At 44.1% G+C, this 15,514-nt stretch overlaps 1 protein-coding gene across 1 annotated transcript; it reads right to left on the reverse strand.

The window, feature by feature from the left end:
• Positions 1 to 5,697: 5,697 nt before the first annotated feature.
• LOC138211635 (POU domain, class 3, transcription factor 4-like) lies at positions 5,698 to 8,075 on the reverse strand. The gene has a single exon (XM_069171607.1). It carries the CDS (start codon positions 8,021 to 8,023, stop codon positions 6,935 to 6,937), a length of 1,089 nt encoding a protein of 362 aa, XP_069027708.1. The 5' UTR covers positions 8,024 to 8,075; the 3' UTR covers positions 5,698 to 6,934.
• Positions 8,076 to 15,514: the final 7,439 nt, after the last annotated feature.

The following is a 15,514-nucleotide window of genomic DNA, read 5'->3' on the forward strand; positions in this document are numbered from 1 at the left end:
ACCAGGATGATGGTGTACGTCTTTTACCGAAGCAGTAAAACACAACTTAAAGGGCTATCAGTGGTGAGAGTGAAACAATACAGTAAAGTAGCCAGGACAAGATAAAAGGAGATAAACTATGACAAACATATGTAGCCCATCAGTGCAGCTGTGAACCGAACAGTTTATCTCGCTCTCGGGCCGAGTGGAGGGAATGTTTGTGTAATTTGGGTGGAGCACACCCTTGATGGCAACATCCCAAACGGCTTCATTTCCCTTTGTTTCCTCCGCCAGTAAACATGAATGAGATGCAGTAATGCACCTTTCCCACCACTAGGTGGTAATACTGTCCAGCCCAGGACGAGTTACTGCTGAACACTCAGTGTCCCACGCTGGGTCTGTGTCCTGTCCTTATGTAAATATCCTGTCTCGCTGCTTCCATTTTGTAGCCCCCCCCCCCCCCCTCCCCAGAGGATATGAGCTCCTCTAACCAGTGGTGTGGAAAGGAGAGAGTGTGTGTGTGTGTGTGTGTGTGTGTGTGTGTGTGTGTGGTGTGTGTGTGGTGCGCGCGTGTCAGAGCTCTCATGGCCAGACAGCAGAGGATGGAGATCTAGGCAGGAAGGCAGATGGATTGAGGCAAGAGAACTGCCCTCATCAATGCACACACACACACACACACACACACACACACACACACACACACACACACACACACACCAGCCTAGGGACCAGCTGTTGTCCTTTTTCTGTGACTGTCTGAGCTGCCTCCATGTGCTCCTCTTCCTCTCTCCCTCTCTCTTCCTGGATTAGATGCATTTTGCAGTCAGCCTGGGAGCTGAGAGGTAAACAGTGGGGCTAATTGCTTTGACATACTGCTCTTTGTTTTGGCCTCCTGGTGCTAATCAACCACTCGGCTAATACGTCCTGCCTGGCAGGGAAAGCACCAGTGTGTTCAGGGCTGGGAGGAAGAAGGACGGGGACAGGGGCTCCATCCCGTTGACTTCCACTCTTCAGCAAAGTGCTGCGGTCATACTAACAGCCCACGTTTGCTCGTCACTCATCAGAGTTCCCACAGTGCTGCTGTGGCTGAGCTAGCGCCCTGCTCAGGTGTGAATCTATTTATCCTCATTAATGAGTGTCTCCCCAAAGTCAGCCAATTAACACGCTGCTCCTAATGAAGCCATTAGCTGTCAGATGAGGTAGAGGCCGTGCTTGTCATCGGTCCACTGTGTGTGTGTATACATATATATGTGTGTGTGTGTGTGTGTGTGTGTATCCACTCTGGGTGCTAATAAAAGCAAGAGAATTAATGGAGTGAGCTTGTGTGATAATGAGGTTAATGTGGAACAAGCAGGACGAGCAGTGATCAGCCCTCTGTCTCAAATGAAGATATCAGACAGTGATTTACTCGTGTGCCATAAACAAGCCTTTCTTCCTCTCACATACACCACTCCCACGTGTGCGTGTGCGTGTGTGTGTGGTGTGTGGTGGTGTGTGTTGCGTGTGTGCGTGTGTGTGTGCGTGTGTGCGTCGTGTGTGCATGTGTGTAACTGGCAGATAAGTGGGATGAGCAAAAATCCTCTAAATAGTTAGAAGCAGCCTAAGACCTCTTGAGTGCAGGCATGCAGGCCATGTGTGACCACCTAACATCACATAAAAAAAAATAAAAAAAAAAAAAATATATATATATATATATATATATATATATATACATATAAAAATAACAAACAGCAGCCATCACTTGTGTTCATATGTTCCTTAATGGAGCGATCGCACAGCTCGACAACAGTAATATTTTAATTGTCGAGGTGATCGCGAAGACGTGAGCCCCACAGTCTCGACAGAGAGGAGCACAAAGATCACAGAGGCAGCTGTTCTACTGACACCGTTTCTACAATTAATCCTTTGTCACTGACTCAATATAAAAAAAAAAAATGAAATGGAGATCCAGGTTGGTGCAAGGTTTCCTGTCTCAGGCTCCACTCATCTGAGAAGGGAAAGAAAGAAAGAAGAAGAAGCTTTCTTTTGCCAGCAGCGATGAAGAGCTGCACTTCATTTTATTTCTATTCATGATGATTCATATGGACTTTCATGCTGGTATCAGTTGCCTGAATGTACTGAATGCCTCACACACACACACACACACACACACACACACACACACACACACACACACACACACTAAGAGCTGCCCAGCCCTGTCAGGAGGGTTGGATGCCAGAACTGAGGATGTGAAATTGATTTCAGGTTACACGATTAATCCCATTGCAGATTCTTCTGTTTTCTCTCTTTCTTCTTTGAACACCCCTCCACCCCCACCCCCCCACCCCACCTTCCCTCCTCCTCCTCATCCTCCTCCTCCTCATCTTCATCCACGCTGCTTTCTTCTCTCCTGTCTCTCCAGCTACACTCAGGATTGATTCCGCCGACTGTCCTCTAATACATTATCAATACTGAGTGTTCCTCTGCCCTCCAGTGATCAGTGAGCACGTTTGGTCACAATCACTGTGAAGTTGTTGAAGCAGCCAGTTGCCCTGCAGAAGTAAAAGCACGGACACGCTGTCGGAAAATGTGTGGAAATCCATCCCGCAACAAGTGTGTAATGCTTTGCCAAAAGAAAAAGTGTTTGAACAATTCCAAAACGTGCAATTTGTGGTGTGAAAATACCAAAAATGTGTCAACCCCAAATAAATAAATAAAACAATTCTTTGTCTGAGGGAGAAAAGCAAGAAATTCTTAACCATCACATGCAGAAGGTTTTGCTTTCTACACATCTGGTAATGATGTGATTTCAGGACATTTATGAAGAGCTGATCGTATGTGCTCATGCAGTTTGTTCCAGCTGCTCCTCTTGTAATGGATTTCTATCTTTATGTGACACAACATTTTGTTCGTCTGACATCAGGAGGGAACTTTAGTTTTTAAAATGATCTTTTTTCATAAAGACTTTGGTTGTCGCAATAAACTAATTTGTCACTTCTTTTTCAGAATATCAAGTTAAAAATTCTGATTTACTAAATGTCACATCCAAGTGATTGAATGCTAACTTAAATACACAACACGTGTCACTGGTAATACATAACTTTTATTATGTTTCATGAGCATTTATATATTATATAACAAAACGTATTGATTTTTAAGGCAAATATTTTACTCACTTGGATTTGCTCACGTTAAATAAATGATTTGCTTACATTAAAGTTATTCTTGTCGAAAGTTATTTTTGTGTGTTTTGTTTGAACATTTAAAGACAAATATAACGGCTGATTTTATGCGCGATTATTTAAGTTTTTTCACACAAATTAGTAGAAGTGTTTAGGTGTTTCAGGCAAACGAAGAATTATGCAAACAAAGCAAGGAAGAAAAAAACGAGTTTTTGCTTGAACTTGTCTCGTGGTTGACGTACAGCAGGCAACCAATCACTGCTCAGCTTTGAGGTGTCACAAAAGAGTCTGCACGGGAACAACAAGAACAGGTCAGACTAAGAGTGGTCTGACATCAGAGGTATGAAAACACATTTGTGACCTTTTGTTGCAAGCAGCAGTTTGCAGAAAATAAAGGAGTCCTGCAAAGTGGATGATTTTATACACTTTAAGAAAAGGAAGAGACAGAATTGGTGTTCAAAAAGTGGAACAACCATGTGGCTGATATTCATTACTCCCATCCTCTCATGCTGCTGTTTCCCTCTCGTCTGTGTTCTTGGTAAGCAGACTGCAGCCCCGTGCTTTCCTCCGATATAATTAAAGAGAAACGTGATGTTCAATGTCCTCTCTTTGACCTCCTACCTTTCTAGTTTTACTGCAAACAGTATATCAACATCTCACATACTTTCTTCTGCCTTCTCAGAAAGGTTTCGCCAACCTGCTTTAAAGTTACTGCTCTTACTTTACTGACCTTCAGAGGTTTGTTTTTGTGACTCTGAGGGAAAAATAACACTATTAAAAGCTTTGAAAAACAATTTATTTTACAGGATTTGGTGACCATTGTTTCTCTTTTCATTTTTGCTGTTAACTTTCAGGGAAAGCTCTTTAAAAGAGGATACAGACTGACAGAAGGTTGGAGATGAGATGTAATTATGAGAAATGTGCGAGGCGTGCCAGTAAACAACTGTGCTCATCCTCCAACCTGCGACGACACAAATCACTACCTCTGCTTCTATTGTCGCGTGTCTGATTATCAGTCTGCACTCACTCAGGATCTGATTCACAGGCTCAATTATCTGCCACAGAGCAAAGCCCAGTCATCCAACCTAAAGCGGTTTTTTTTTTTTTGAGAAATAATTACTTGAAGTTCATCATTTAATACCTCTGAAGTACGCTTTCATCTCACACCTGTTATGTTTTTCTCACTGTCCTTTCCCCGAGTCAATCATTTTTCCACTGGTGAGATATTTCTGAGGGGGTATCAGTTACTCTTGAAAGACATATTTGGATGGTGGAGGTTTGTTTTTAACATCCAGGCAGTGCTGGAGCTCCACACTGAAGAGGTGGAAGAGGCTCAAGGATACTGCAGTGCTGCTCTGGACCTTGGCTTGCTTTGCTTGTTTGCTTCTTCTTTCCAGGGTCATTCCCCTCCTCCTCCTCCTCCTCCTCCTCCTCTCTCTCCCAGAAATCAGGGATTATTCCGAACTAAAATAGATGGATGGAATCAATCAACCATGGTTTTACTTTTCTCTTCTTCTACATAAGAGCCCCCCTTTCACCTCCACCCTCACACCCTTTTCTCTCTCCCCCTCCCCCACCCCCCTCTCAGGGCTGCAGACTGAGGAGATGCATAAATTCAGACACATTAGTATTCCAGTCAGGCTCTCCATTTCAAGGCAAGGCCTAGCACCCTTCCGCCTCTCCTCTCTCCCTCCTTCGCTCTCCCTCTCCACATCTATTTTTGAATCATTTAAAACAGCGCCGCATCTATAGGCCTACTTATATCCAAACCATCCCTAAATTATTTTTAGGCATTAGGATTTTTTTTTTTTAAAGGAAATACAGCTCTATTTTGCCCCTGCACGGCCAATTATACACAGCTGTAGTCTTTGAAATGAGATTCATCTGCTTCTGATTGTGTGTGTGTGTGTGTGTGTGTGTGTGTGTGTGTGTGCGTGTGTGTGTGTGTGTGTGTGTGTGTGTGTGTGTGTGTGTGTGTGTGTGTGTCATTGTGTTTTGCTGTCAGGCCCAGCGGCCCAGGCGATAAATCACGCATGTCTGATTGAGGAGGGCAGAGGGCCCGGACAATAACATTTCAGTGGAACGGGCTGGAGAAAAGCGTCTCCGTTTGCTGCGATCCGTGGAGCCGGCAGACCTGCAGCCGAGGTCCCGCTCAACCTCTGGATATTTTACTGCTGTTAGTGACACGGAACATCTGCAAAAGTTGCCTTTTGACACGACATTGAGGCTCAGTGAAGGTTATGCTATTTAACAATGCAAATATGTAAATATAATAGCATAACATAAATAAACTTATGAATAGAGTTTTTAGGTGAACCAATATTAAGTACAGAATCTTTAATATTATGTAACATTTTAAAATTTGTATTAAATAAAGAAAATGTATTTTACATTTTAATTAGGCTATTGCTTTCCCTATTTTAATAATAATAATAAAAATCATTATAATAACAATCATCATAATAGGCCTAATTGTGATAATGATTTTAAGCCTGCTTCTAACTTCTGCATATTCAATATTCATTCCTCTGAAGTTCAACTCTGTTTTAGACAGTTGTAGCAAGAAATTGTTTATTACAACATACATAGTTTATTTCAAAACATAATACAAGCTTTTATACTGAAAATAAATAATTACTTGAGCTGTCATCGAAATTTGGAATAAAACCGCCGGAACAGTTCAATCTTACTGAAAATATTGTTTTTTTGTTTTGTTTGCTTTTTTTTTTTAAACATTGCTAATTAAGTGCATGAATAACTAAGAGCATTTGTTTAAATTAATGACTTGAAAAGGGTAATATATAAAACTGTACAATATTCGAAAAAATACTTCAGAAATAAACCGAAGAACAGGAGTATTTAAGATTATAAAATTTGTTTTTGATACTGAACGTACATTAAAATTATAGGCAGGTGTATAGCGTCGTCAACCCCTCTTTCCTATTCTCGGCTCTGTTTCAGAGTCCACACAGTTTATATGGTCGAAGATGATTGAAATCAAATACATGGATTAATAAATAGCTGTAACTGTGTGTGGCTTCATAAGCTACAGGCCATGAGGGAGGAATTTCATTTAAAGAAAAAAAAAAACTCCAAGTGCTATTATGCTGGCAATACCTCTTGTACAACTGGAATGATGGCCTATATTGGCATAAGCAAAAATAATAATAATAATAATAATAATTACAGATTTGCTACATGTAATGTTACAAAATAATGCATGTAAATAAGGTGAGAACTAAAGCATTGAAGAAGCCCGAGGGAAGCGTGAGCTGGACTGTAAAATGGCCTCTGGTGCTGCAACAAATCAATTAAGAAAAGTGATATTATTATTTGTTTCACGCCACTGATCGGACAACACAAGCACAGCGTGTGTGAGCAGAGCCCAAACAAGTCCAAACAAAACCTCAGTCCCGTTTTAGCGTTACTCTAGAGCTGAAATGGAGACACAAACCAAAGGCGCTGGCAGGTTATTAGGCACATTTTGTATTTATATCCGTGATGTAGGAAACAAATTGGCGGGCTCCAAAGAGGGATCTGAAATGTGACGTTTGATATGCCGCTATGGAGTAATGCCCTCATGACAGTTAGAAAACGACGAAGGCTGAGCAGGTATCTCTGTTATTGTTATTGTCGGGTTTCAGTGCTGGAGGCATCTGGAGGAGTCTGTACCGGGACAGGCGCGGAGCCTGGAAGGGGCCACCGCGCGCCCCTGCGCTCGAGAGTCTGTGCCGGAGGGAGGGGGGGGGAGAGAGAGGAGGAGAGGGGGGGGATTCCTCCCGGTGCTTCGGTCAGAGGTCGTGGCACGAGGAAGCGTCTCCTGCACTCCCGCTGTGAGAATAGGGTCCCTCGTGCGGCGGCGGCTCTCCGGGCGGCGTCATGCGCTTCTCCTTCTGCCTCCGGTTGCAGAACCACACGCGCACCACCTCCTTCTCCAGCTGCAGCGAGTCCGCCAGCGAGGTGATCTCCGGCGCGGAGGGTTTGGGACACTTGAGAAAGTGCGTCTCAAGAACTCCCTTCACGCTGACCTCGATGGACGTCCTCTTCTTCCTCTTCCTCCCCTGAGCTGCTATCTTGTCTATACTGCTAGCGCTGCCAGTGGAAGAGTCTGCCTCCTCCAGCCACTTGTTCAGCAGCGGCTTTAGTTTGCACATGTTTTTAAAGCTCAGCTGCAGTGCCTCGAACCTGCAGATGGTAGTTTGGGAAAAGACGTTACCGTAAAGCGTGCCCAGTGCCAAACCCACGTCCGCCTGCGTAAAGCCCAGCTTGATTCTCCTCTGTTTGAACTGCTTGGCAAAGTGCTCCAGCTCGTCCGAAGTTGGCGTCTCCTCGTCGGAGTGGTCGTGGCAGTGGTGCCCGCCGAGGTCGCTGTGCTCGGGGCTGAGTGTGTCCCTGAGGCCCGGGTGCATGCCTTGGCCCTGCGGGTTGGGTGGAGGTGTGAGCCCTCCGTGGTCCAGCATGCCGTTGACAGTGAAACCCGTCTGGGAGTAGATGTTGATCTGCTGCCCGCTGGTGATGGAGGAGTTGTGGGACACCGGAGTTCCCCAGGCTCCCGGGTGGTTGCCATGGTTGTTGTGATGAGGGGAGTGATGCGCTACGTGCGAAGAGCGGTGATGGATGATGCCGAGCTGCAGGTCCTCTCGGCCTGGTTTGACGTCCTGCTGCTCCATGGAGGCCGACCAGGGGCTGCCCTCCGACAAACTGCTCGCCCATTGGTGCCCGAGGGGGTGCCCGTTGCTCTGGACGCTCTGCAGGTACTCACTCTGGAGGAGTTTCTGGTGTCCTCTGTAGGGGCTCGCAGGCTGCATGGCCTGGCTGTCCGGGTGGATCATGGGACTGGAGCTGAGCAGGGTGTAGGGGCTGGAGGCAGCTGTGGCCATGCTGGCTGCTGAACCCCACTAATGCTACTGAAGGGAGGGAGCAGCTCAGCCTCTGACATCTCCCTCTCTCTGGAGTCTCGGCAGCAGCCTGGCACTGACTGACAGCCTCCACCACCACTCACAGTCCGACTGAGACGCAGTGACGACACGTCTCCACCAATGGCGGCGCAGATACCGGAACCTCCGCCTCTGAAAGCAGCGCTGCGGGTAGGGAAGGGTTACAGGGAGTCGAACCGGAAGTGTGTCGGGGAGCTGGTCCAGTGGGTCTGGCTGTGGAATGATGTGAGCGTGGAGCGCAGTTCCTGTTTATTAATTAAAGTTTCCAACTGATTTACGCACGAGTTTATTGCTGCTCCTGTCACCCTTGAGCGCGTGCGAAGAAGGAGATTAAAGCGCAATGGCATTTCTTAGACGTGCCAGCACTTAATTTAGAGGGATACAATCAAACTAAGAGCAGTTCTCACTGCTAATTATTAACTTGGAGAATATTTCCTTAGGTGTTTGTAGAATGACACGACTGAACGTTGTGTTTTACGCAAAATTGTTTTACGCACGCATCCATAATCCTTATCCATTTTATTTGACAAAAATAAAACATGCGTGGGCTGATTATTGCAATTTAGAGCTTTAAAATTAAGATTTACATATATATATAAAATTTACATTACTCTGGTAAGCTAAACTCACTTTTTGCTGCTACTGTTGGAAATGCTGTCACCGGTTTACAACCTAAAACGTCATCATTTTTACCTATTCACAAAAATGCACACGTGAGCTCGCGCAGCAGACACTTACACAGTCTTTAAGAATCTCATCAGGTCCTCTCAGAGTTGAAAAAGATCTATCTGCATATCTGAGATTAGCTGCGTAATTATATTTGCCATTAGAAGGCTGCGTTCCAGTCTCCTTATTGGTTTGAAATTCCATTAAATATATTGCTCGAGCTCCCAGGTTAAGCTTGATTTAAATTTGCATACATTTTCATACATTTAGGAGAAATAAAAGAAGGCTGCAGCCACCAGAAAGTCATTAAAGAGCGGCTGAGCCGAGCCACAAGCTGCTGGTGGAGACAGGAGACAGGAGACACGAGAGGAGGCCGGAACAGGTGAGCTGACCGCGGGCTGGAAGTGAGGACAGGGCCGCTGGACGGTGGACAGGGCCTCGGGTAACGGAGGAATGACAGACAGCGGAGAGAGGGGAAAGGCGATGACAGGATGGTCTTTTCTAAAGTCTCACAGTGGAGCCTACAAGTCTGTAGATGGAAGGAAAATAATTCATCATCTGTTTGTTGTTTTGTTCTTATTCTAATTCCTGTGTGATGTTGTGCGTAAATTCTTTATGGAGCTTCCTCTTTGAAACTTGGCTAAAAGTGGCTGAATATTTGATGTGGATGGCAGCGGCCTAGTTTGCTGAACTGGATTGCTTCGTTTGAGTCGTAATGGGATGAAACAGGAAGAATAATTAAGTACAATATATGTAGTAAAAGTGAAGCACAATGGTAGTTGTGGTATTTCAGTGAGACTGCTGCATTTTCAGACGTGTCATTTATGACGCGCCACAGCGAATTGATTTTGGAGGATGAATTCTCCATTTGAAGGAAAATGGATTTTACTAATAGAGTTAATTTAATCTGGAAGGCGAGATGTGAACAAAATTCGAGGTTTAAAATTTTACCAAAGCAATTCCACGATTAGAATTTAAACAATCATATTTTTTGTCTTGTTTCAAAGATAAAGTGTGCGTTTTTGTGGCGCATAAAGCAGACAGGAGAGGGACTTGGAGAGGGGGTTGTATTGCTGTCGATAGTCTAAGTTTCTAAGTGTAACAGATGCTTCTCTGGAAACGCTCCTTGTGCCGATTCCTTTTATTCGCATCAACATTTTTCTGCCGTCGAGCGCGTTTCCATAGCGAGGCGAATAAAAGGCAAATCCCCGCTCCGCGCCTCCAATAAAGAGCCCATTCACAGATAACCCGAGCCAGCCTCTGCTACACTTACACCATGCAGCACTGCAGGCTCTCCCCTACCAAGGTGCACATTACTGCTAAAGAACTACAACTAATGACTCATAATTTCGTTCATTTTGTCTTTGTGAAATGTCAGTTTGTGGCTGTTGATCGCACTTGTTTAGCGGCTTGTTTGTGTTTGCTTGACGGCTGTGAGTGGATCTTACACCGATTATCTTCTGAGGTTGTTTACTGCACAAGAAGTGGAGTAAATACAAAGATTTGTTAACGATAACCTGCAGTAGGTATATTATTCATGAGGCAAAAACAAATCAATAATATTTTCAGGATATTTTCTAAATAAAATAGCATATTGATTGCTTTCACTCCTAAAACAACCGCTTCTTACAATTGGCCTATAACTTAATATGTTTTAAATATTAAATTAAATTGCTTCCTGGTTGCAGGTTTGTAAAATACTGGTTTACAAAACAACAACATTGGCACCCATAACTTTTGGAAATATTGAATTTAATTAATGTTGTGAATGCTTGTATAGCTTTAAGGACAAAAACATGCTGCAGGTTTGGTCTTTCTTATTTTTTGTACTTTGAAGGACTTAATTGTATTTTGTCATCCCTATAATATTTATTTATAATATAGTTTTGTCTTTTCTTTCCAAAAATTACTTTAAAAAAATGTTTTGGAGTTGTTTTCCTGTAAAAGTCTAAAGGTGCCGTAGAGGGGTATTTTTTTAATTATTTATTTTGGTCTAAATGTCCCCCTCTCCACATTAGCGCACCGGCACGCAGCCTATAGATAAATCAGATTTTAGAGACTGCCTCTGGGCCTCAGGGCGGGACCTGTCACTTGGTGTCATGACCTTTGAAAACTTTCCCCATGACGCCTAAATCTCTGCCCCATGCCCGCCAACAGTGGCCAGTATTTATTTATCTATTTATGTGAGGAATGAACTTATTTCCGTCCTGTTTTTCATACAAACATAAAATGAAGCTTTCATTTTTTGTTATTAACAAACTTCTTTTGGTGTATTTTTGTTTGTTAGAGCATTTCAGTTTGTGCTTGTTTTGTTTAAAGGAATCCAAAGCCTCCCTGTCATCTCGATGACACCCGCCGTAGATACTTCACAAGCTCCCAGACAGTAAAATCGATATTTCCATTAACCCGTGACGTCGCTAATAAAAGACAGTGACGAGTGTTTAGACGAGGCGGCCCTTCAGAAACAAAACCTCAAACTAATGTGGCGACATTTCGGTGACAAGTCGTTTGTTTTCCTCGTCGACTTGACACAACGACGTCTTTTTATGCGCTGCTTGTGATATGGAGGTGCATGCTGTCAATCACAAACCTCACTTCTGACTCCGTGTGTGTGTGTGTGTGTGTGTGTGTGTGTCCAGCAGAGGTTATGAGGAAGTAATACATTGGACACACCGATGGGTGAATGTATGTGAAGCTGAAGCTCATCCCAGGAGAGTGTAAATGTCCATTCATAATGCATGAGGCCCAGTGCGTCTGTTTGGTCTGCACTGCGAGACCCTAGTTCAAGGTGTTATACGTGTGTGCGAGTGTGTGTGCGTGTGGTTCTATATTCTGTGCACGTGATTTCAGACATCTGCAAATCATAATGTAACGACGAGGAGGAGAGGGGGGGAGGAGGGGGGGATGAAAGGGGTGCTTTTCAACAAGTGTGGAAGTGTCGAGACTTTTACATGCAGAAAATGAGTCTCTGAAGGTTTTTCCTCGAAGTGTCCTGTTCGCTGGGTTTTCCCGACAGCCTCGTTCTGAGGAGGGAAATGTCTGAAATTGCAGGAATTTAGAGAGAAAAACTGCATTCATAATGTTTATGACATTGAACTCAACCTGCAATAAGCAGAGCATTACATCAACGTAAAATGTTTCACTAATTAAGACAAAATTCAGGAGATCAGGTGTTACATTTACTACAGTGACGTCAGTTTGATTTTTTTTTGCTTTTGTTTCGCTAATAAATGTGACTTTTATTTTGAAAAGTTTCCATTAATTATCAACTCGTAAGAGAAGCAATTAATACCAGATAAAAGATTAGCACAGTTTGGCATGATCCCGATGATCAGACAGCAGTAAAAAAAAAAAAATTAAGTTTAGGATGAGAGGGTGAAACTACACCTGAACTTGTTTGGGGTAAAATAAATTTGACTTTAAATTAGGAACATATTAAAATAAGATCACACAGGCTTAGTGTTACATTTCATGGCCACAACAGTGATCTTGAAATGACATTAAACTGTGGATTTAAATATGACAAGTCACTCTGATGATGAAATGTTGCTGTCACAAAATGTGTTTGTATTAAGAATCATATTAATGTGTAAAATGTAATATAAATAATGCAGAGCTACAAAACTGAATACACAGATGATATATGGAAGTATAAATAAAAAACATTGGATCATGACAATATTCTGCCATTATAAGAGAAATCAAGTATAAGAGATTTCTTTAAACACCCAGGATTATTCTTTTTTTTTTTTTATAAGATAAAGTTGTTTTGAACGTGTTTCAGATTTAAGTAATTTAATTTCCCTGAACAACTCAAAGACACCAAAGTGCAACGGAGAGCGTGAATTTAAATGTCTCAGGTTTGGATATTAGTATTCCAACTATGATGTAAATTCCAGCGTAAAATTATTTTTCCCAGTTAATTAGAAAATGAATTCAGTCACAACAAGACACAGGCCTGAGGTCAGAGAGTCTTTGAGCTCCTGAAAAATTTCATTCCTTTCACTCTCGGAGAACAAACACTGTGCAAAAGCAATTGTTACAATATATATATTTTTTTTTATTATTATCTGTAAGGATTTGAAACACCTGAACAAAATTTAAACTGTTTGTCCCTCTTGCCATCCCTCAGACAAAGCCAACGTTTGTCAGAGAGATTATTCATCGCATGTGTGTGTGTGTGTGTGTGTGTTACAGGTGCTGTCTGCAGAAGAGGCTAGTATATTGTTCCTGGGTCAGTGACGGAGCCACGGCGGGTAAAAAATCTACATAACATTACCATCTGTTAAACTTCAAACTGCTCGAACACACACACACATGAACACAGAGGATCCTAAACAGAAAGCATTGAAGAAGAGTGGAGAGTCTATAGAAAGGTAATGTATGCTCTTCAGCACCCTCTCCAGCTCCTCTTCCACATCCTCCTCCTTCGTCTCCTCGTCTCTGCTGAGAGCAGAGAAGAGCTCGGGGTTGAGGCCTCCGACGGCACCAACGAGCAAGAGAAGGGACTGCGGAGCAGAGGAGAGGGCAGGGTTGTCACGGAAACTTCTCTGCTTCTTCTCTTCTTGCTCAGTAGTCAAACGCGATGTCGATGTTTCATGAAAGGCCCCAGTGAAAATTTTATGAGGAATATGAGCAAGTTCTCTGTTGCTGCTAAACAACCAACCAACATACTTTCCCCTGTGGCCCACAAACTCCCCCCACCACACACACACACACACACACACACACACACACACACACACACACACACACACACAAGCACACACAAGCACAAGCACGCACACACACACGCACGCACACACACACACACACACACACACACACACACACACACACACACACACACACACACACACACACACGCACGCACGCGCACACGCGCACACAAGCACGCACAAGCACGCACACACACACACACACACACACACACACACACACACACACACACACAGGTCCCTCTGAAGGAGCAGGCGGAGCCGGCAGTTGCACATCTGCATTTCAAACAGAGACTCTCTGGGATTCATTATTAATTAGCCTGCTGAGCCCTGGAGGATGGTGATGCTGCCATCACACACACACACACACACACACACACACATACACACACACACACACACACACACACACACACACACACACACACACACACACACACACCTCGTGACCCCTACGCCCCCTCTACACTTAGAGTCCTCACCAGAATACTGAGCCATACAGGAGCGCCGGCCCTCCAATCACATCACTTCCCCTGATTTCCCAACCTAATGTATGGTAAGGATGATGAATTACAGGAGTAGATGGTTTTATTAAGCTGAACGCAGCGTGAGTGTGTTTAAAATACCAAATTCGATTGAGTTGTTTAGCACAGCAGAGAGCTAAATGACATGCGAGAAGATGAGAGAGGCCTGCAGAGCTGTACTGCTTCTTATATCACCTCAATAAACACGACAGAACTCCTTCCTGTCTTTGTTTGCTGTCTTTCTTTTGCTATTTTCGGGGAAATAAGTCGCATTTCGCTCGACTCTAATTTAGCAAGTGTGTTTCTGTGCGAGCAACTCTGCGCGTTAACCTCCACAAGCAGCAGATAGAGGCAGATCAGAAAGACACACAAGCGATTATGCATGAGCAATGTCTCCGGGGTCCAAAGAGAGCGAGAGAGTGAGACATCAAACGCGACGCAGCGAGAACACTCCGTCCACGACGCAGGTCCCACCGCTGCGCAAAGTTGGAGTTGCGCAGTTTACAAAAATAAACAAGAAAGGAGCGCGGTTTCAGCCTATTGTGTCGCTGCTGTTGCCCACGGTTGAATTAGTATGCAGGGAGCTGACATCGAAGGCTGAGATCATTCAAGAGCATCAGATTATGCATGATTCTCTGGCATATTTGTGTCGGGATGCTGAGTTGACTGCTAATATTTGACCAGAGTGTGTATGCGCTTGGATTCAAGTTTCCTCTCCGCTCCTGAAAATAGAAGTTTTGTAATTGGTGGTTGATTGAAGAGTCCTTTTCTCCTGCAACATGTGTCTCCATCCATCCGTCCACCATTATGGCTCAGATGATATTACCATTGCCAGTGGGGCTGTGAGGTGGCCAGACTGGGATCTCTCAGCACACATCATCACCTCACCGACTGGCTTGCTCAAGGCTATAAGCTGAGTTCTGATAGGGCAAGAAGCTCTGGCAGTGATTTGAGCATAATGGCATAATTGAGCAGGACTCCACCATCATCATCATCTGCCTCTGAAGTCTTCAGTTTAGGCCTCACAGTGGCTGAAGCCACAGCTCAGCTGTCACCTCCTATCTCTATTCAAGCTGATGCCACATGAGGGTGAAACACACAAACACACACACACACACACACACACACACACACACACACACACACACACACACACACACACACACACACACACACACTGCAGGGTCAGCGCCTCTTGAACCAATTGGATCGGACTACGAGTCAGCAGCGGACCTCCTCGGTGCACACTCACTTCCTGGTTTTGGAGAGAATGCTGAGCGGCGGTGCAGGGCGGGTTGCAACGGGGGGAAGAGACCACTTCTCCACAACACAGCGTGGCCTTTGTTAGATGTGTAACGAAGAATCTGGGGCAATCGAAAAATCTGCACAAATGTTGTTACAAGTTCTCGCTCTGAAAGGGAATTCTCGTTCCCCATTCGGAGCGTTCCCCCTCAACCCGCTCTTTCTTTCAAAGGAATGTACATGTGATTTTTGGTTTCATACCAATTCCACCTGGAGTCTCGAAG

This window comes from Embiotoca jacksoni, unplaced genomic scaffold (genome assembly GCF_022577435.1).
Source record: "Embiotoca jacksoni isolate LCO1_2020_lvr unplaced genomic scaffold, fEmbJac1.0.p SCAF_5, whole genome shotgun sequence".
Taxonomy (NCBI): Eukaryota; Metazoa; Chordata; class Actinopteri; family Embiotocidae; genus Embiotoca; species Embiotoca jacksoni.

Bases quoted from the DNA above. Each gene is read 5' to 3' on its own strand.
- LOC138211635 (XM_069171607.1), bottom strand. From the start codon at position 8,023: ATGGCCACAGCTGCCTCCAGCCCCTACACCCTGCTCAGCTCCAGTCCC.